General features: G+C 36.8%; 1 protein-coding gene across 1 annotated transcript in view; it reads left to right on the top strand.

Annotated features, from left to right (window-relative positions):
* The window catches only part of ADAMTSL1 (ADAMTS like 1), an 863,772-nt gene that overhangs the window by 539,780 nt on the left and 302,536 nt on the right, over positions 1-21,456 (top strand). The window contains 1 exon segment of the mRNA XM_014460878.2: positions 16,920-17,156. Coding sequence (XP_014316364.1) covers positions 16,920-17,156 — 237 coding nt within the window.

Here is a 21,456-nt window from a genome sequence, read left to right as displayed (position 1 = left end):
TTTTCCTTTGAATCTTCGTTGAGCAAATATGCTTCAAAACGCATTCAAAACCAGCATTATATAAGTAGCATCATACTTATCCCAAGCCATATATTCATCCCAAACTCCCCTTCCCAAACAGCAGTTCTTAAATGATAGATTACTACATTTCACATGTAATTTATAACTTGTTGAGTTTTCTTTTTCTTCCTTTAAAACGTTGCTAGGAATTATTGACTTTGAATTTTTATAGATATTAAAATTATTTAGACAAACCTTTCAATCCTTATACGACTTAGTTTGAAAACCTTTTTTCAAACGACTTTCTGTGGAGCCACCCTGACATCACTGCTGGGTGAGGAAGGCCAAGCAGCCAGGTCTAGGCACACCACCACTATTTCACCCCAAACAGCTCTGCTTTTACTTGGCTTATTAATTAGCATCCATCAACAGTATTTGGGGGAGAAATAATTCGGCAATAATTTTTTTTTAAGTTTGAAAACCCCTGCTTTATCTTATCCCTTCTAAAGTCTTCTAGGTTCTGCCTGATATTTCTAGGGAAGAAATTCTCCACCTTATTTCTAGGAATAAGTTGATGTATCCTTTCCTATTACCATTTAATTTGATTAGACAGTTATTGACTATATGTAAGGCAAATGAAAATGAAGAGATTTGTATAAGACAGTTTCTGCTCTCAAATGTTTTGCAATTGAAGACAGGAAAACAAGAAAGAAAAAATATAGATATTTCTAATCAAATTCAGGATTGATATGCTGGAGGGGGAAGCATAAGGAAAGAACTAAGAGGACTTTTAATCAATCTATGATTCCCTCTATTTCTAAACAAGCCGCAATGTCAGATAAAATATAAAATGATAAAAATCAATAACATAGCCAAGTTCAAAAGCAAGATTAAAATGTCCATGAACCAAAAATGGAGCATGAATGCAAGATGGAGAGCAAGGCAGATAGCAAGGCTTTTTGGCTCCATAACTGGAAGTAAGCAAAGATGACAGCAGCTCAACTCCTACGGGATAACCAATGCTAAACTTAGGGGCACCTAAGCCATGCAGAAAACTCATCTCACGGGCTTAGGTGGGGCTCTCTGTGAGGAGAGAGGCTGAAGGTTGTTGCTATTGTTGATGTTTTAATAATGACCTTTTGCCTGGAATGAGAGCTTTATCTGAAATAGGAACTAGGGAGGCTGGTGAGCAGCACATTTATGAACTGACAGACTTGCAATTTCCTCATTATAAATTAAAAGCCAGAATTCCAGTATAGTAATCTGATTCTGAACTGGGAGCTATGGGAACCACATGGAAATCATCACAAAACTACTAGGTGAGAGACGCTAAGACTGGGAGAGAAGCCTGGATTACCTAGGAGGGCCTGATCTAATCATGTGGTGCTGTAAAAGCAAAGAGCTCTCTGCAGCTGGCAGCAAAGAGGTGGGAAAAGAAGTTAGAGAGGCTCTGAGCACAAGAAGACTGTCGGGCACTATTACTGGCTCTGAGATGGAAGGGCCATGGGCAAGGAGGCCCAGAGAGGCCTCTAGGAGACTGGTGGTCTCCAGCTGACAGCCAGCAAGGAAAGAGGGCCATCATCCTACAACCCCAAAGAACTGAATTTGACCAAAAACCCAAATGAGCTTGGAAGTGGATTCATCTCCCGACTCCAGAAAGCATCCTCGCCCTTCCAACTCCTTAATTTTGAACAGCCTTGTGAAATAAACACTAGGGGAAGGACCCAGTTGAGCCAGAGTGTACCTGGACTTCTTTCTGTCTTTCAGAATTGTGAGGTAATCGATTTAGCACCTACGTTTATGGTAATCTTTTAAGGCAGCAATAGAAAACAAATACTAGTGAGTAAACCAACTACTGACCATCACTTTGTTTTTATCTAATGTATATACATTAACAGCATCTCAATGTTTAGAATGTATTAAGATCCATATTATATTTGGGAAGAGGGTAAATTATAAAGTTAGATTTTTAGAAAATTTAAAATATGTGTTTAAGATTTTAAAGTATCTATTAAAAGAATAAAAATACAATCTATAGTTTGCAGCACAGGGAATACTAGAAAGTAAAGACAATCTTACCAATTTATTAGAAGTGAACAAAAAAAAGAAATAGAATAGTAAGTGGAAAATAAAATATTGTGTGATCAGACTTTACAAGGTAATGCCAAAGTTTTCTACAGTGACTGTTTCAATTCACACTTCTACCAGAATTATACCTGTTCTCTTTTCTCTATATCCTTGCCAATGCTATGACTTTCTGCATTTTGTCTGATCTTGTTGGTGCACTCCTGGAACATACCCAACTTGGTCATATATATTATATTTTTTGTATACATCTGGTTTTGGTTTGCTAGTATTTTGTTTAGGACTTTTGCATCTGTGTTGATGAGTAATTTTCTTTCTTGTACAATCCTTACTGGTTTTGATAGGATGAATTGGGTAGTGTTTTATCTTTCTGCTAGTCTTTGGAAGACTAGATTGGTATTACTTAGTAGAATTGGTTTATAAAATCGTGAATGAGGTTTTATTTTTTTTTTTAGGAAAACTTTTTAATTACTCATGGGGCTATATATACAAAGTATAGCATAGTGGACAAGAGAATGAATTTTGGAGCCACATTATCTAGTTCAACCTCAACTTTGATTTGGTAGCTGTGTGAAAGTCATTTAACCTCACTATGCTTCAGTTTTCTCATCTGTAAAATGGAACACATAAGGTTGTTGTGAGGATTAAATTAATTTAGATATATACAAACTAGGATTTAATTAGTTTAGGATTAAATTAGTTTATTAAATTAGTTTAGATATATACAAACCACGTAGCACTGTGCCAGGTATGTAATCCAGTCTATGTACACATTAACTTTTATTATTGTTACTTCTGTTTCTTTTTTAATAGTTTCTTATTTTCTTTTGAGTAGTTTTTTCTAACACTGTTTTCAAATGTATTGACAAAAGCTGGTCATACTTTTCTGTTACTATCTGTTTAACTCTGACTATAACCGGCAGTTGTCTCACCTTTTGCATCACTAGTAGTGTTTGTTTGGGATTTTTTCCCCCTTAATATTATAATTCAATAAAGTTTGTCAGAAGTTTATTTTAATAGTCTTTTCAAGTATCCAACCTTGGGCTTTTTTGAGTCTATGGTTTCTGTATTTTCTGTTTCGTTGATATCTGCATTTTCTTTCATCTACTTTTTAACATTTATTTAATTGTACTTTTTTCTAATTTGTTAGGTTTGATGCTTACAGTGTTACATTTCAGCCTCTTTTTTTTCACATGTAAATGTTCAACTAAGTACAGCTTTGTTTGATTCCCACAGTGTGATAAAGGTCATTTTTATTATAATTTAGTTCTAGGTATTCTAAAATTTTCATTATGATTTCATCAAGTTATAACTTATTTACAAGTCTGTTTATTAACATCAAAATATCTGGCAGTTTTTTAATCTCTAACAATTGCATTGTGATCTCTTAAAAAGTATTCTGTTTCTTTGAAGTTTGTTGACGCTTGCTTTATGACCTAATAGCCATGTGTTCTTGGAGAGAGCATGAGTATAGCAAGCATTTAAATGTGTTTTCCAAGCATCCTACTTCTTCAGTGATTTTTTTTAACCTGCTTGAGAAAAGGATTTAATTTGCCAATTTTACTTTGTGGTCTTTTTGAACTATTTAAACCTTATTATATAGACATACATTTTAAAGTAATTTTATCTTCCTGGAGAATTTAACCTTTATTCATAATGTAGTGACCATCTTTGTTAGTAGCTTTTTGCCTTAAAATATGTTTGATCTGATCTATACTAATAAAAGGGTAATATGCTAATTCGACTGGACATCTTCCAGACAAAGCCACTGTGGTGGGGGCCAAGGCAGAGGCAGTTAGGGGCAATCAGGCCAGCAGGGGAGGGCAGTTAGGGGCAATCAGGCCGGCAGGGGAGCAGTTAGGGGCGATCAGGCCAGCAGGGGAGCAGTTAGGGGCATCAAGCCAGCAGGCAGAGGCAGTTAGGGGTGATCAGGCAGGCAGGCAGGCAAGCGAGTGGGTAGGAGCCAGCGGTCCCAGATTGCGAAAGGGATGTCCCAGATTGGAGAGGGTGCAGGCCAGGCTGAGGGACCCCCCACCCCATGCATGAATTTCGTGCACCAGGCCTCTAGTATTAGTATAACTAATCCACCTTTCATTTGGTTAGATTTGTTTAATACATCTTTTTTTTGTTTTTATTTTCAACCTTTATCAACTTTATGAGTATCTAATACAAACATTTTTTATTGCTCTCTGATAATCTTGACTTTCTTCAACCTGGTTGCATTCATGATAATTAATGATAAAACTAGATTTCTACCATCTTATGTTGTGATCTATATTTGTCCTGTTTCTTGCCTTCTTTAAACTATTGAGGCTCTTATTTTCTTATTACACTTTTCCCTCTCCTGGTTTTAAAGTTATATATCTGTTTCTATTATTTTAGTGTTTACTTTAAAGACTATAATTAAATAATATCTATACTTGCCTATCCATCAATTCAAGCCTGTTAAAACACTTTATTTCTGATTACCCTCTTCCAGACATATGTGCTTTTATTGTCAAGTGTTTTAGCTCTATTTTTATTAACCCTACAGATTAGATATTTTATATAGTCAATGCTTTCTATAGTAAGTTCATCTTTATTAATCCCACAGATTAGATCATGTATATGGTCATTGTTTATGTAGAGATACCTGAAAATATTTCTGAAAATTTTCTTTGATCCATAATCTCTCTTAAATCATAGATATTTTTCAAGGTACATTTTTTCTCTATCTGGAATACATCCTTTAGAAATTCTTTTAGTGAGGATTCAATAGAAATAAGTTCTCTTCTGTTTGTAAAATATCTATATTTGGTTCTCTTAGACATTAGGTTTACTATGAAAGAATATCTAGGTTGACAATTACCTTCTCTCAACACTTTAAGGATAACTGTCCATTGACTTCTGATTTCTATCATTGCTACTGATAAGTCAGCTGTCATTCTAATTGTTCTTTGTCTTTTCTCTTGTGGTTTTATTTTTATCATTAGCATTCTACAGTTATCTATGATCTGTATGTCAGATCAATTATTTATCCTGTTTAATTTTCATTTGACTTTCTGACTCTAGGAATTTGTATTTTTAATTATTTTTGGAAATTTATTTTTCCCTATATAATACATATTTTCATTCTGTTCTTCATAGTTTCTATACCTTTGACTCTCTCTGCTATGATTTAAATAATTTCTTCAACTCTTTATTCCATTTAACAATTATACTCTCCCACTCCTCTAATATGCTTTTCTATCTATTAATTTCTAAAGACATTTATATTTTTTATTCATCTAAGTTCTATTTTATTCTTTTAAAAATATATCTGATTAGACTTCTTCTTTTATTACACTTTCAACATGCTCCAATTTTGAATTATATTCTTTTTTTCTGTAATCCTATCATTAGAATATTATGGCCTAATACCTGTCTTCCCCCTTTAAATTGTAATTATCATGAAGGCAGGGAGTATATCTGACTTTGCACTATAGCCTAGTGTTTGATAAGTGTGTGTCTCTGTTTATGAACATATATTATTAAAAGTGAATAAGAAAGCATTGTTAGTCATTCAAACCTTGTTCTAGATAAGTTGAATCAGTGTCCTTTCCTCCCTACTCTTACCTGGTGCAGCCCTCTCACTGGAGGAAATGGACATTTTATAGGAAGAAGAAAGGAAAATCAACTTTGGAGCAAACTGCTCTTCAGAATGAGGCTGGTGCTCAGAGGCTGTGTGTTAAGTTTCGCAGGACAACCTGAAAACACTGAGTTTCAGGAGTCAGAAAATATATTTCTCTAATTCTTTTTTGGTTTCTTAAAATATGTCTGTAGTCCAAGATCAACAAACTAAGAAGTATGAGCACATATGAACTAAGTTGAGTGTTGTCATCCATTAAACTTATAACCCAGTAAATTTGGCACATGATCTTGTTTGATTAGACTCATATGGTAAGACATTAATATAAGTCACTTTAATTAAAAATATGTTCAAACAACTAAGTAAAGTAGTTCTGGAGGCAGCAGGGCAGTGGGAAAGACGAAACAAGTACCGTCTCGGATTCCTCTGGAGCCCCCAGAGCTGTGTAACTCCAGCTCCCCCCTCTACGGTGTTGGTAATAATAGTAATTCCTAACATTTATTGAGTGTTTACTATGTGCCAATTCTGATTTGAACATTTTACTTATATTAACTCATATCCCATTTGTCCACAGAGCCACCATATGACAATACCAGCCACCGTTAGGTCAGGATGACTGTTGAGGCCCTAGAGAGGTCTTTTTGTTTTTTTAAGAGTTGACTTCTTTTGCTGTGTTCAGAAAGTAATGCCCAGCAGTCCAATTTATGGCTGTCAGTTGAAAGCTGGTAAGAGAAGCATTAAAGGAGCAGTTATGGACCCATCCCCTTATGCAGGGTAAAGAGGAGGTTAGGGATGTGGAAAAAGAAAGCCGAGGTATGACTGGGGACATCGTGGAGGTCCTAGGCCCCTAGGAAAGGAGAAAGGAAGGAAATTGAGGAAGGGAACTGGGAAAAGGTAGCAAACAATGTCTAGGTCCCACTCAACCAGAATATCCTGAGTAAACAGAAAGTGGACTCCTTTCTCAGGTTTTATAAGGGAAGCTTTTACTCTTCCCGCAACAAACCTATCGAGGGTCTCCATTAGACCCAGGGTACTGCCTGGACCCATTGGAGAATAAACTCCCTCCACTACTTCTTTGTTTTACTTGCTGCTTTGTTCTGGTTCTATGGCTATCAGATTTTTCTAAAATAATCCAGTTTTCAACTATGCTTCTGATGTTACCATAAGTAACCTCTAATTTATCAAACATGAGTTCTAATGTTTGGTTTGGAAAGAATCATCGCCATACCCATGATGACGCTTCCAGAAACCTGAGGATACTTTTTTTTTTACAGGATCGGTTTATATAGTATTAACCATTAAGTTGGTTGTTGGAATAGGAATTCTGATCTAGAAGTTGAAAAGAGATGAGTTAAGGAAGAGAGAGGGGGCCATTAAACTTTCCATTTTATCCACAGTAACCCTACTTCTTTCCCTCATTCCAAAGTCTATGAAGAAAGACCCAGCTAATCTTCACTAATACTGTGGACAGCCTGAGAACACCTTGTTTTCTCTCTTTGGAAGATGTCACACAGAGAGCACCATGTGTCTTTCCAGGGTGGCTCGCATTAGTGGTCATGGTCAGAGGCCCCCATCCAGAGAGGAATCCTGCTGAGAGAGGAGGGACTATTCCATTCCATTGATTGAAGGACAGATGGTTTTCTCCGTCACCCATTGACCTGGTGTCTTCTCCCATTGGAGAATGCCTTCAATCCTAGTATCATTCAGCAAGGACCTGCCTGATAATAATTCAAGTAGAAGCTTGACCTCTGCTTTGCAGGAACTAACTGGGGTGAACCTTAAATTTGCTACCACAAAGATCTTTCCAAAATTGTGCTCAGATATATTTCAAGTCATTCATGGGACTATGTTACATGCCTCCAAAAAGGAACATTAATTAAACACAGTGCCAGGAAAATAGAAAGTTGTCATGATTCAGGGAGAGCCAAAAAGAAGTTAAGCCTGCAGGCAACCATCAGGTGGTTAGTTATAGACTCAGGGGGAGAGAAGGTGAAGAGAGAATGCTGCGGTCCTCTCTAAGTTGTCTGGCATGGTATTTACCTTTGAATTGCTCTAGACAGTGTCTCTTTCCATATTTCCGCTAAGTGACTGGCATCAGCACCTCATGTTCCAGGAGACAACTTCAGTCTACATGTTTGTCCCTTTGTAATATGTCAATCCTTATTATTCGTTCTCACAAATAAATGGAAACATAATGAACTTGTTATGCTACAGACCTAAGAAGTAGTAACAGTTGAAGTATGTATGCACTAAAATGTTTTTCCTATACTAGTCCTTCCTTCCTCTAACCTGACTCTCCACCACAAATATTTTGGTAAATGCAGTCTGAAAACAAACAAACAAAAGAGTGTATAATTGTGAGTTTATAAAATGAAATCGTATGCCATGTTCCAAAAAGGACTACAAATTACCACTTTAAATATGCTAATTTGGGGGAGGGAGGCAAGGGGATTTCTTGAAGACCAGGATTAAAAATAGTGAAAAGTCAGAAATGCTGATTTAAGAAAAGATACTGCTAAACTGGAGCCAATTCAAAGAAATGGACTAAAAATAATAAAAGGCCTCAAGGAATGAATATTTTCAAAATTGAGAGAATTTAAGAGTCTAACATGACAAACTACAACCAGTCCTACAAATACCTCTGGGGAATTGGATTCCAAAAGTCTGCATTGTTCAAAGGGGGGAAAAATAAAAGCACTGAAATAAAAACTACCCAAAGAAGAAAAAAAATGAATTTTTAAATGAAATGTTTTAAATGTTTTTCCTTAGACCAGCTTACAGATGCCTGGAGACGTTAAAAAAAAAAAACTAGCCAGGCAAAACATTTGTTTTCACATAACAAGCTTATCGAGTAAGGAGGGTGGGGTTAATGATTTATTATATCATACATTTTGAATCTCTGATGTCTGGACCTGAATAAACGCATTGGAATGGTCTGGAGCTGTTTAATATACCTGTTACCAGTGTTCACTTAGTAGACCCAGAGTAGGACACACCCAAAGCTTGAATAAACTAGAGAGTTCCATATTATTTCACAGGGTCACAAATCTGTAAAGATGTTATTTTATTCAGCGTGAACCTGATCCATAGTCAGGTGTTAAAATGGTTAATGATTAATTTTCATGGGCACTTATTTCCCTTCAACATATTAGTTTCCAAAAGTATTGACAGTTTAGAAGGAAAGTAAGGAAAATTTGTGAACCTTTTATACCAGGAGAAAATGAAGCAGGGAGAAGAACTATTTCATATATCTTGTAGACGTGAAAATGGAGTGTCTGTCACAAAGAAGTCTGTGGGCATCTTATAAACAGGAGGATGACTGGGCCAAGAATGACTGGCACCACCCTCCAAAATCGACCCCATTTTCTGTTTCTTTGCACTCATAGTGATGTGTTAGAGATTTAAATATTATGTTCTTGAAACATAATAGAGTTGTCTACACACAGACTGTCTAGACAGGGCAGGGACTATGTCTGTTTAATTTCATTTTACATAGCAGCTAGCAGTCTTGCACAAATAAATGCTTTTGATGATGATGTTGATGTTAGCATAAGCAGGTGGCCAAAATTTGGGGATAAAGCTTGATACCTTAACATTAGTGCTTTATAGAGCATGCATGCACTGAGTGTTACATAAAATTTACCCATGTCTGGCTATTTATTGAATAATAAATTATTTCAGCACATTTTATGTTTCTTAATAGTGCCCTGTTAAATTTGTTTACATGGAGGAGGAAATATCAATCTGCCTATTCAGAAAGTAGGCAAGAATCCCTACTCAATTTTCCTAGTTTCTGAAATGAAAAGTATTCTTGTAAATCTGTATTTTAGAAAAAGAAGAAAAACATTTAGATGCTCCATTAAGATTTTCTAAGATTTCTTGATTAGAAAGCTCTCAAGATTCAGATTTCCTGCAAGAGTCACGAAAAACAGAATTGTGCAATGAAAACCATGACTTGTGTTTTATTTATTCAATGTGTTCGTTGTTTGTTTTCAAAAACAAGTATTTGAGTCCTTGTATATAATAGCAAGCCAAGCTGCCACAGATCCCTGTCCTCCTGATCTTATGCTTTAGTGGAAGGAGACAGATGATAAGAAAAAAAAGCATCATAAGTAAATTATATGGTGTACTTGAGTGTGATTAAGTGTGATGGAAAAAAGAAAAGTTGAGAGGATGATAAAGAATCTGTAGTGGGAGTGGTGTTGCAATTTTGCATGGGGCAGTCAGGGCAGGTCTCATTGAGGAGGTGATTGTTGAGCAAAGACTTGATAGAGGTGAGGTCATTGGCCACTTGGATTCTGAGCAAAGGAAATCCCAGGCAGAAGGGAAAGATAATGGATGTGTCCGAAAGTAAGTATACTCCTGGAATGTTTAAGAAGTAGCTGGGAAGCCAGCATGGCTGAAGCCAAGTGAATGAGGAAGACAATAGGCGGGAATGGGGCCAGGTCTTTACCTCTACTGGAGGTGAGGATTTTGCCTTTTCATCTGAGTGAAGTGGGGAACATTATTGAGTTATAGCAGAAAGGTGACAAGATCTCTTTCTGCTTTAATAAGATCATCCTGGCTGCCTTGTTGACAGAAGTCCATAGGAGAGCAACGGCAGGGGAAGGAGGATCAGTCAGGAGACTGTTATAATAATGCTGGCAAGACATGATGGTGGCTTGGACTAGATCGTGGTCAGATTCGGCATAGTTCTGCATATAGAGCCTATCTTTCCTGGTGGATTGAACGTAGGAGGCAAGGATCATTCTATGGCAGCGGTTTTCAAAGTGTGGACCCGAAATCAGCAATATCAGCAACATCTGAGAACTTGTTAAAAATTCGAATTCTTGGATCTCTCCCCAAGTCTTCAGAATCAGAAACTGGACACTGGGGCCCCAGCATCTTGTATTTTTAACAGGCCCTCCAGGTGATTCTAATGCACGCAAGTATGAGGACCACTGCTTTAAGAGCTAGGGCCTGAAAGATGGAGTTGGCATTGACTATGATGGTGAAGGCTGCAGAGGGAACAGATCTGGGCGGAGGGGGAGGAGCAGGGGTTCAGGTTTGGACAGGATGAGTGTGTGATGTCTTGGATATCCAGATGGTGAGGAAGCAGTTGTATATATGAATCTGGAGCTCAGGAGAGAGGTTCTGAGTTGGAAATAGAAACGGAAACATCAATTATGTTTGTGCGAACAAAAAATTACATCAGTGAAAATATTTATTCTTCATTGGTTTCATCTTAACTTTGAATAAAAGAAGCAGAAAGACAAGTAATAAGGACCAAAATACAGTGGGGCCTTGACTTAGTGTCCCGACTAATGAGTTTTTTGAGATACCAGCTGTCTCTCGTCCGATTTTTTGCATTGAGTTGATAGAGTAATTTGAGTTAACGAGCTCTCGGAACGAATTAAACTCGTAAGTCAAGGCCCCACTGTATATAAAAGAGACAGCCACCATCTATCTATTCAAGTGTGCTAAGAGATTTGAGAGCTTTAGGGAGTCTATTTTCTAGAGCCTTCTTCCATTTATTGCAGAGGAACCTTTTATGGTAACCTTTTTCTATTTTACCGTCTATACATTGAGGGTTCCTAATATTTTTAAGGTAAAACTTAGAACCAGTAAGATTTTATAAAGTCACTAAGTAGCTGATAAATTTCTATACACGTTTACATCATCAAGTGGCAATCCGGACTTGCTGAGGGTGGAGTAGATGCCTCACTAAACAATTCTCATTTTGTTTTCTTGCACAGTAACTTTATGGAGGGAGAGTGATTAAGATAGGGAGAAAGATAGAATTTAGAAGAACAGTTGCAAGATATGGAAATGCCCTGAGAAGAACATATTCTTCAGTTACTACTTGTGGTTACCTAATATATAATTTCCAGTGTTTTCTTAATACTATCAGGTATTAATATTGACTCTACAAATAAGACTATACAATCAGAATATGACATTTATACCAAAACACTGATAATAATTTCAATGAAACAGCAAAATTAGCAGAAAAGGCAAACCACTGAATATTTCAGAAGAAAGGTGAAACAGAGGGATGTCCCTCAGGAAGCAGAATGGCTTCTCTGAAAAGAGTTTCTTCTGACCCGAATTTATATTCTGTATATTTTTTCAAAACCATTTGAAAGGCCTTTCAGATGCTGCCACCTTAGCTGCTGAGATACAATCTTTTGCATTTCACCCTGTGAGTCCCCCTTTGTCCCACAGTGTAATCTGATCCACCTATCACCATCAGGGGACATCTGGGATCCATCTTATCTTTCCCACTGGCTAGTTGATTAACCAGAAAATGTTTTGAATTGGATTCCTATATGGCAGGACTCCACGGACTTTATGAATTATGATAGGAACATATAAAAGGCCAGATTTTATTTTTGTGCTTTTTAAGAAGAAAACTCTTAACACGGTTAGGACTGGATTTTTAAAAATTGGAGAGAAAAAATATATTGTATGAAATGGCCAAATACAGTAATTCATGGGATTATCTGACTATTTTTTTTTTTTTTTTTTTTTTTTTTTTTTTTTTAAATATACTTTATTGATTTTCTACAGAGTTGCCAATCCACAGATATATTACTGTTAGAAACATCGATGAGAGAGAAACATCGATCAGCTGCCTCCTGCACATCTACTGGGGATGTGCCCGCAACCCAGGTACATGCCCTTGACCCGGAATCGAACCTGGGACCCTTCAGTCCGCAGGCCGACGCTCCATCCACTGAGCCAAACCGGTTTCGGCTATCTGACTATTTTTAATAAAATATTTTTTTTTCAGAGTGAGAAAGTCCTAGCTCAGTAGCCTGACCCAGAGTTGCCAATCCACAGATATATTACTGTTAGTTGGAAATAGACAAATGGCCAAGAAACATTATTTTGCTCTCTCTTGCTCTATTTCTGCTGGATGGTACATCTGGAGACGTATGAGAGGCTGGAAGGTGGGGTCTTTAGTCCAGTGCATCCTTCCCACAGCATGTTTTATGCCAGGTCCTTGTGCAGGGGGGTGTGGAGGGGGGGAAGAAGTGTTTGCTTCAAATAGACATTAAACTTCCAGTGATTTTAATTGTCTTCATCATTATTACCTACGAGCCAAGTTCAGTGCCTAAACATATACATAATAATTTATTTGTTTTCTTCTTTGTTTTAATTATCCAAGTTGAAAACTCTTGATTTCCTACCACTAAGGTTTTATTAGAACAGAAATCTCACATTGAATATATTCCGTACTTTCAGTATACCCTAAGGCAGTGGTAGGCAAACTGGGGCTCGCGAGCCACATGCGGCTCTTTGGCCCCTTGAGTGTGGCTCTTCCACAAAACACCACAAGCGGGCGCGCACGTACAGTGCGATTGAAACTTCGTGGCCCATGCGCAGAAGTCGGTATTTTGTGGAAGAGCCACACTCAAGGGCCCAAAGAGCCGCATGTGGCTCGCGAGCCGCAGTTTGCCGACCACTGCCCTAAGGAAAACCACCTGTCTTGGTCAGAACTGATGACTTGTGCGATCATAAAGCATCTCTTCAGAAGCTGACATTTCAAAGGTGATGCCCAGGATAAGGTGCTAAACATTTTTCAAAGCAGTTAGAACATCAGTTTCTAAATCTGACTGTTAGGAGGACCAGGAAGCAGAGTGGTTTCACAGACCACATTATATTTTAAAACATTGTTCATGGTGAATCTCTGTACAAATAAGAAACTCTGCTGTGATGATGCCCGTGGGACAAGAGTCTGTGATGACTCTGCTTGAGTTTCCACTTCTGCAGCTGGGTGATCCCAGAGGCATCGGGAGTTCAGCGAGTGTCTTGAACTATGCTTGGGATGTTTTGGATTCAACAAAAGAAACTTTTGCCAAACGCTTCTTTCCTTAATTTTTAAACGTGTATTTCAAGGGAAATTTGATTCATATGTTTCTAATTCATTTACACTTAAATCATCAAAATGTTATTTTGTAAGAGCCACTTGATGTCCAAGAAGCTTTCTAAACCTGTTTTATAAGTCTTCTCAAGTCCTTTTTCTTAAAACAGGAAGTTGCATTTTGCCAAGTACAAATAAACTCAAACAGTAAAAAGGTTCAAGTTCAGTTTCTAACTCTGAACTCCGGGTTTTAAGTGCATTCTCAAATTAGCAAAATATAGTTAGCCACCCCTACAAAAATATGGGTGGAAGGAAAGACGATAGTGATAAAAGTCAAGTTATTCACATAAATTATTCTCAGAGATGTATCTCCAGTTGTGAAAGTTCATAAAACCTATAGCACGTGTTCTTCTAACTAATAGGTGCAGGTGAATTTTGAACAGGAGCAGTTGTCTGCTTGTTGGTTCTCTGTGATATGTCTAAATAAGTTTACTGCTTCTGTCACAGAAAAGAAAACCTAAAGGTTCAAATATTTTAACTTCATTTAGTAATTCTACCTTTGAATCTTATGTATTTTAGTAAAGATGGGAAGACTCATATATTTTGTTGAACAAAAAGGACTCATGAGAGACTCTGGGAGTTTTATGTCTGCACTAAGATGATGTAACATCAAATTAAAAATGTAATTGATACTCTTTTCTTGGAATTGGATAAATGCAGAAAATTCTCTCTGTGCATACCAAGACATCTCTTAATTAGATATTATCCTTATTACTGTAATGCAGAGGTAATTCAGCCTGACCCAGAATTCCCTGTAGTTGGTTCACTTGTATTTATAGATAAAGAAGGTAAAAGTAATTATGAAAGGGGCCGGGGACCACTCTAAACAATTTCCTCTATGTTATGTTTTATTGAGTCATTTCAATATTTCTTCTGTGCTGTCAAGTGATTCTTGGGATGAAAGGTAATATGCAACTGAAAACACTTTATTTAAACACTAGAGGCCCAATGCACAAAATTCTTGCAAGGGCCTTGGCCCCCCACTACCGTGGTGGCCACCTCTGCCTCGGCCCCCGCCTGCTGCGGCTTTGTCTGGAAGGAAGGACATCTGGAAGGACATCTGGTCTAATTAGCATATTACTCTTTTATTATTATAGATTATTAATTAAACTATCCATTCTCGTGGAAGCTCTCATGCAGTGGCCACCAGGGAAACTTGCTGACTGTATGAAGTTGGTTTTATTAAACTTGCTAATAAGCAAGGGGTCCCTGTAGTGTCTCAGATGAAAATTTGGGGACAAGGATGGTAGTTTGGGGGCTATGATTAGTCACAGGGTTCCTTTAGGACAGAAGCTAGTAAGTGAGGTTTAGGCAGAGACTGGTAGGATTTGTCATCTAGGAAAGTTGCATTCTTGTTGTTGGAAAATAAATCCAAAGAGTTCATGTTAAATTCATTTGTTTGTACTTTTATCTTGGAACGCATGGTCTGAAAGGAGCTGGTATTGAAACACTGAAGTTCAGCTAGTTGTGTTACCTGTCGTACAAATTACCTGTGTTGTGATTCAGAGCATAGTTTTGCAGGTTGTGGTTTTCATTTTACTTCTCACAACAAACAAGTAAATATCACAACAACGTATAACACACATTTATCTTTTTAAAACTTTTAATATGTAGCTCACCCTTAAGAAATTAATAAGTAATGAATTTTAATTTTACTTTTTCAGGCAGTATTCAAAATCACATATGCCTAGATATCTATATCTAGGTTTTAGAAATTATTCTTCTTCTTTAGTACTATGTATTAACTCTGAGAACATATGTAATGCTAGCAATAATATGCCTTTGAGAGTTTATATTATATTTTGATCTATTTTTGTTATGCCCCATCTTGTCAAAAAAATGTATGCTTCCCCAAATATTACAGCCTTATATGCTATTTAAATACCACTAAAATGTGTTAAAGTGTCAAAAATTCCATTTTATAAAGTAGATTAATGCTAATCTCAGAATGCTTATTTAAATGTAAGGAGTTCTTCAGAGAAGAAAACTTGTATAAGAGAACTCTCAAAAATGATAAAGAGCACATGCTCATTCTGTATTTCAGATACAAACTAGGACAAAAGCCTTTCCACAGATGGATATTCTGTGTAGTTCATTCTAATCGGAACACATGGTGAAAAAAATGGAGCTATCAAAACTGGTACAAGGAATAGCCAACATTTGCCTTAAAGTTAAATCATATTTGCTTTCAAGTTTACTAGATAATAGTGATTGCTATAGTTTTACATTTTAAAATGCCCTTTATAAAATGTACATTAAAACATTCTTGTTTTCCTCTGGTCTTTGCCAACATTATTTAATATTCAAATTCAGAAAATCTCATTCTCCAACTCTCTCTCGTCAGTGGCTTCATTAAATAGTATTAGCTACCATGTACTATCTTCCTTGTGCCAGTATTTGGCCAACATGAGCTCATGAAATGCTCACAGTGAATGACCTTGAGAACTGAGTGCTATTGTTGCCTCTGCTCTGAACATAAGGAAACCTAGGATCAGTGAGACCCACGCTGTGCAGCCACACTCCCATCTGAAGAGGATATCTGTACCTTTCCACTCTGCCATGCTGCCTTAAGCTAAAGAAATCCATGTATACATGCTATTTTCACCTTTTTTGTCCACCATGTTTAACTCTAGATACTCTGCACCCTAAGTTTCAGAGAAAAAAACCTCATGAACAACCCCACAAAAATTTTTGAGTGAAATTACCATAACTTTTTGCTGTTTGGGGGCTAAAATCTTGTCATAGCTCTTGATATCAAGAGATGCTTTCAGCTAACTCTCTGATTTTACTAAGTCCTACCTAAGTTATAAGGAAATAAAAATGATATTGTAAGGTGGAGGAATCCATGGGACCACTAAACATCTTTCCAAAAATACAGTGGGGCCTTGACTTACGAGTGTCCCGACTAAGGAGTTTTTTGAGATACCAGTTGTCTCTTGACCAATTTTTTGCATTGAGTTGACAGAGTAATTTGAGTTAACGAGCTCCTTAACGAGCTCGGTCTCCGAACGAATTAAACTCCGAGGTCTCAGAACTAATTAAACTCGTAAGTCAAGGCCCCACTGTATGTTTCAAGGTGGTTACTTTCGAAACTAATATCAATCAGATCTATTTCAAGCTGGCTTAGTTCCCATTTAACTTCAGTCAGAAAATATACTGCAAGCTGATTGCTTTCTCAAATCTACACATTCTTAGGGCCAAATAATCATATGACCTCTTGAATGATATGACCAGAATATTTGCTTTGTTTTCTAAGACCTTGAAAGACCACATGTGTGCCCTTCTCAGCCTGTATTTGTCCCTCTCCACTTCCTTCTCCAGGACTGCCCACCAGAAGCAGGTGATTTCCGAGCTCAGCAATGCTCAGCTCATAATGATGTCAAGCACCATGGCGAGTTTTATGAGTGGCTTCCTGTGTCTAACGACCCTGACAACCCTTGCGCACTCAAGTGCCAGGCCAAAGGCACAGACCTGGTTGTTGAACTCGCACCTAAGGTCTTAGATGGGACTCGCTGCTACACAGACACCCTGGATATGTGCATCAATGGCCTATGCCAAGTAAGTACTGGCTTCTTTTCATTCTGTCTTTCCAGAGGGTTCGAGTGTCTTCATGTAAATACCTTTCCCATCGCCCTGCTATCTGGATCACTCAGCACTACTTTTTATTTCCTGTATAAAGAATGACAGATTTGAAAATTGAGGTTTAATTTCAGTTAAAACTACCAGTGTATTTTGTGTTCGGGAAATGTAGGCTAGAATTGTTTTTCTTTCCTTGAGTCTCACTTGAATATGGAAGAATAGAAATTCTTAAGTATTGTATATCATTTTTAGACTAGACTCTGAAATTGCCTCTACTTTGGTTGTCTCTAAAATATGTTTCACGTATGTGTATTTGGAGGCATCTATTTTCATTTACTTAGAGCTTCAGAATCACTCAGATGAAGTTGACTCTATAATCTCCAAAATGTAGGAAACCTTGTTCCTTTATTGTAACTGTACCTTTGTTGAAAATTCAGGCAAACTGTCCTGAAGAACTTGGCAGTGTCAGCTAGGTCAGATGTCAGCCAGGTAAATCTTTACAACAGGATGGCAAAGAAGTTTGATTTCTGGTATCAATTTATCAATGTCTACTTTGGGAGGGGAGTTAGGCAGGTGAAGGAGAGTTAGTATGATTGCCATCTTGATTTTAAAGTCGACTCTTTGGATTAGGATGCCCAGCCTACTTTTTGGAAAAAGCAGTTGCTGTATTGTCCTGTGTGCTATATATACTTCACTATACAGTTTCATATCTCACAACATAGGCATTTTGAGAACCTTTGTCTCTCCCTCCCAAGAAGACATTGGTGGGATTTTTCTCTCTTCAGAATCTCTAATGTCACAACTAGCGATACAAGAATTAACATAAAATATGCCTTAGTAATTTGTTGTTTTGAATCCACAGGTTTATTTAAAACTAAAATCTATATTCTGATATAAAAGTAATAACTGTAGTGTGAATTACTACATAAGATGTGGGGTGGCCTGCAAGGTATCATGTCCCTGAGAGGGAAACAGACATTCTAAACCTTCATGAGGTCTAGAATCCTGAGACAGGGAAATTTTGGCATGTCTAAACACTTCTCAGGAGATGGGGTATTGTTTATATATATCTGAAGTTTTCTTTATATACAAGAAATATGTAAATTTCAGATATAAATTTGAATATAGAATCTTCTTATTTTAAAGCTAAGAAAGGCCTACGAGATTATCTAATCGAGAAAGCAATATATTTGAGCATCATTTCTTATATTTGGTGTTTGCTTCCTTCTCTAGAATTCTCAGTGTCATTGGAATGAAATTATGGGGTCCACAAAAGTTTTGGAAGTAATAGAGAATTGAAAACATATAGAAAAGGAGCTATGTTGTAGGGAATGGCAAATAAAACAGTAATAATTCCTTTGCATGTATAGTGTTTGAATAAAGCAAGACAGATTCCAATTTTGTAAATGAAAAAAATGAGGACCAGAGAAGTTGTATGATTTTCTGAAAGTTGCATAGTTGGGCATGGCAGAAATGGGACTAAACTCCAGGACTCCTGATATCTACTTTAAAGTTGTTTGTGCTATATTATGCTGATGACTGAACCAAAATAAACAAGATAGGTCAGTAAATTAGGTTTCATTTGTTTCTGTTTGTCTGGGAGTTCAAGGTTGTATGTCTTTCCCCTGCGCTAATCCTGCCAGCTGGCCTAGTTTACCTTGGCAACTGAAAGGAAATCTTATATCAGCAGCAAAATAATAAATTTTATATATAGTAAATATGAAATGATAGTGCTGGACTTTTGGTTATAAATATAAGCATACCTCCTTAACTTAGATTCTTATGAGTGTGACTTGTTAGATTTAGAGGAGAATGTAAACTGTACAATATCTGTAAAGAATTGTGACATCCATAGTAATCATGTTCAGTTCTTATTATTGTCTTCATTTATATGTCTTATTAGAGGCGATGAACGGCGATGAAAAACACAGATTTAATTTAGTCACTAACAAGCCTCTTGGCAAGAGAGCAGGGTATCCCCAGGTACACCGTGAGGAGAGAGAGTTTGGGAGGAAATCGAGGACATACTCAGGACTATCATAAAGTGAGTGGGCAGGAAAGAATGCTAGTAGAGAAAAGACCTAATCATAGCTCAGCTTTAGAAAAATTAATATAGCTGCATTTATGGGATGCTGGAAATGGAAGGCCCTGGAGGCAAAGCGAGCAGCTGAAAAGGATGCTCTGAGCAGCCAAGGTGAAGGCAAGCAGGAGCCTCAGCCAGGGCAGTGACAGCGGGAGCAGAGAGGAAGGCGTTTTCATTTTGATTATAACTAGGGTGGAGGGTACAAAGCAATAAATAAAATCAATCATGCTCAGGGGATCAAAAACTACAACTGATATGAATTGGTCATGGATACAATTTTTAATCCTTGCTTCCATTACCATAATAGTCTTGTGTTTTCATTATTAAAACTTACTTGCATTCTATAAAACTTCTTAAAGAAAGGAACAGAAAACAGCAAGATGACTGAGGAATAAAAGTAGAATTTTGAGGTAGAATACTGCTACCTCAAAAGAATTTAAAAACGTCCTTTATTTAAATGTTATCTGTTTATTGGTAATTAGTATGCTCAGCCTTTGGTAAGAATTACTAAGAAAAAGCCATGTTTTCACATTTTTTAAACAGTCAAAAATCTTAATGCTGACTTAAATATGAAGTTTTTATAAACAGCTCTTCCTAGTTCCCTGAAAAATTCATCCCCCCTCTCTATTTTTCCATCTCTTCTATTTCTACCCCATTTTTTGCTCTTTCTGGTTTTATTTTAGTCTTATTATAATTGTTTGTAAATTGCCTCAGACATTTTTTGAAGAAGTATATAACACAGTTTTTCTTTTATAAACAGTAAGTGATGGAACACTCTCAAAAATTAGCACAGATGAAGCTTATGGGAAAATTACACCAGGCTTTTTGTTTGTTTGTTTGCTTGGATTCTTTGTAAGAGTATAATAAATATGGAAGACAGTTGGTCTGTTGACATTTGATAGTAGTACTTGAAGAATACTATGGTAAAAGACATGTGTTAATTAATAAATAAACAAACAAATAAATATAATACATGTGTTTGTGTAACTACACATAGAACAAAATCTGGAGGCAGATATTCCTGACTGTTAGTAATTACTTCAGGGACATTTGATATCTTACATTTATTCATTTGAATATTGTTTCAATTTTTTTAAGGCTAAGCAGATATAAATTATAAACTGTAAAGCAAGCATAGTCTGACATTGATAGAAAATGACAGCATAATTGTAGATATTTGTCATTTATAAGCACCAATTATTTTAATTATACCTTTTAATACTCAACTGAGAACCACTTTTTCAAAATTGGGCTTTTACACAACCAAAACTATGGAATCCTAGCCTTTTTGACACTTTAGCAATGAACACATATAGCTATTTCACAGCAGAAGAAATTGAGGCCTAGAGATATCCAGTGTCATGAATGAGTGCATTACTTATATTTGTTGTGAATGTGCTTCAGGAACATTATAGAATCATTACTATTTATAATTTATACCTTATTCTTATTCAGAAAATCATACTGGACAGTAAAATACCTCCCATTTTTTTTTATTGACATATCCTATATAATAAAAGCGTAATAGGCTAAGGATCGGACCTATCGGTTGACCGTTCGGTCGACTGCTCGACCAGTCACTATGATGCGCATTGACCACCAGGGGACAGATGCTATGACCAGTAGGTTAGCTTGCTGCTGGTGTCCAGCCGATCTGGACTGGGCGAGAGGGCCCGATTGTGGGCCAGGCTGAGGGACCCCACCCATGAGCAAATTGGTGCAGCTAGCCTCTAGTAACATTATATTAGTTTCAGGTGTACAACATAATGATTCAATAAATGTATATGTTGCAAAATGATCACCACAATAAATCTAGTTAATTCATCACCACACATAGTTACAACTTTGTTTTACTTGTGATGAGAATTTTAAGATCTATTCTCTGAGCAACTTTTAAAATATGATAAAGTATTGTTAACTATAATCAGCATGCTATACATTACATCCCCAGAATTTACTTAATTTGTAAGTAGAAGTTTGTACCTTTTGACCACCTTTACCCATTTTTGCCCCACTCCACCCACCTCTAGCAACCTCCATACTGTTTTCCATAGTTGTTGCATCAATTTACATTCCACAAATAGTGCACAAAGGTTCCCTTTGCTCCACATCTTCGCCAATACTTACTTCTTGTGTTGAGCACATTTTCATGTACATGTTTGCCATTTGCATGTTTTCTTTGGAAAAAATGCCTGT

Source organism: Myotis lucifugus, unplaced genomic scaffold (genome assembly GCF_000147115.1).
Source record: "Myotis lucifugus unplaced genomic scaffold, Myoluc2.0 scaffold_144, whole genome shotgun sequence".
In the NCBI taxonomy this organism is placed as follows: Eukaryota; Metazoa; Chordata; class Mammalia; order Chiroptera; family Vespertilionidae; genus Myotis; species Myotis lucifugus.
This window is presented reverse-complemented; position numbering and strand designations above follow the sequence as displayed.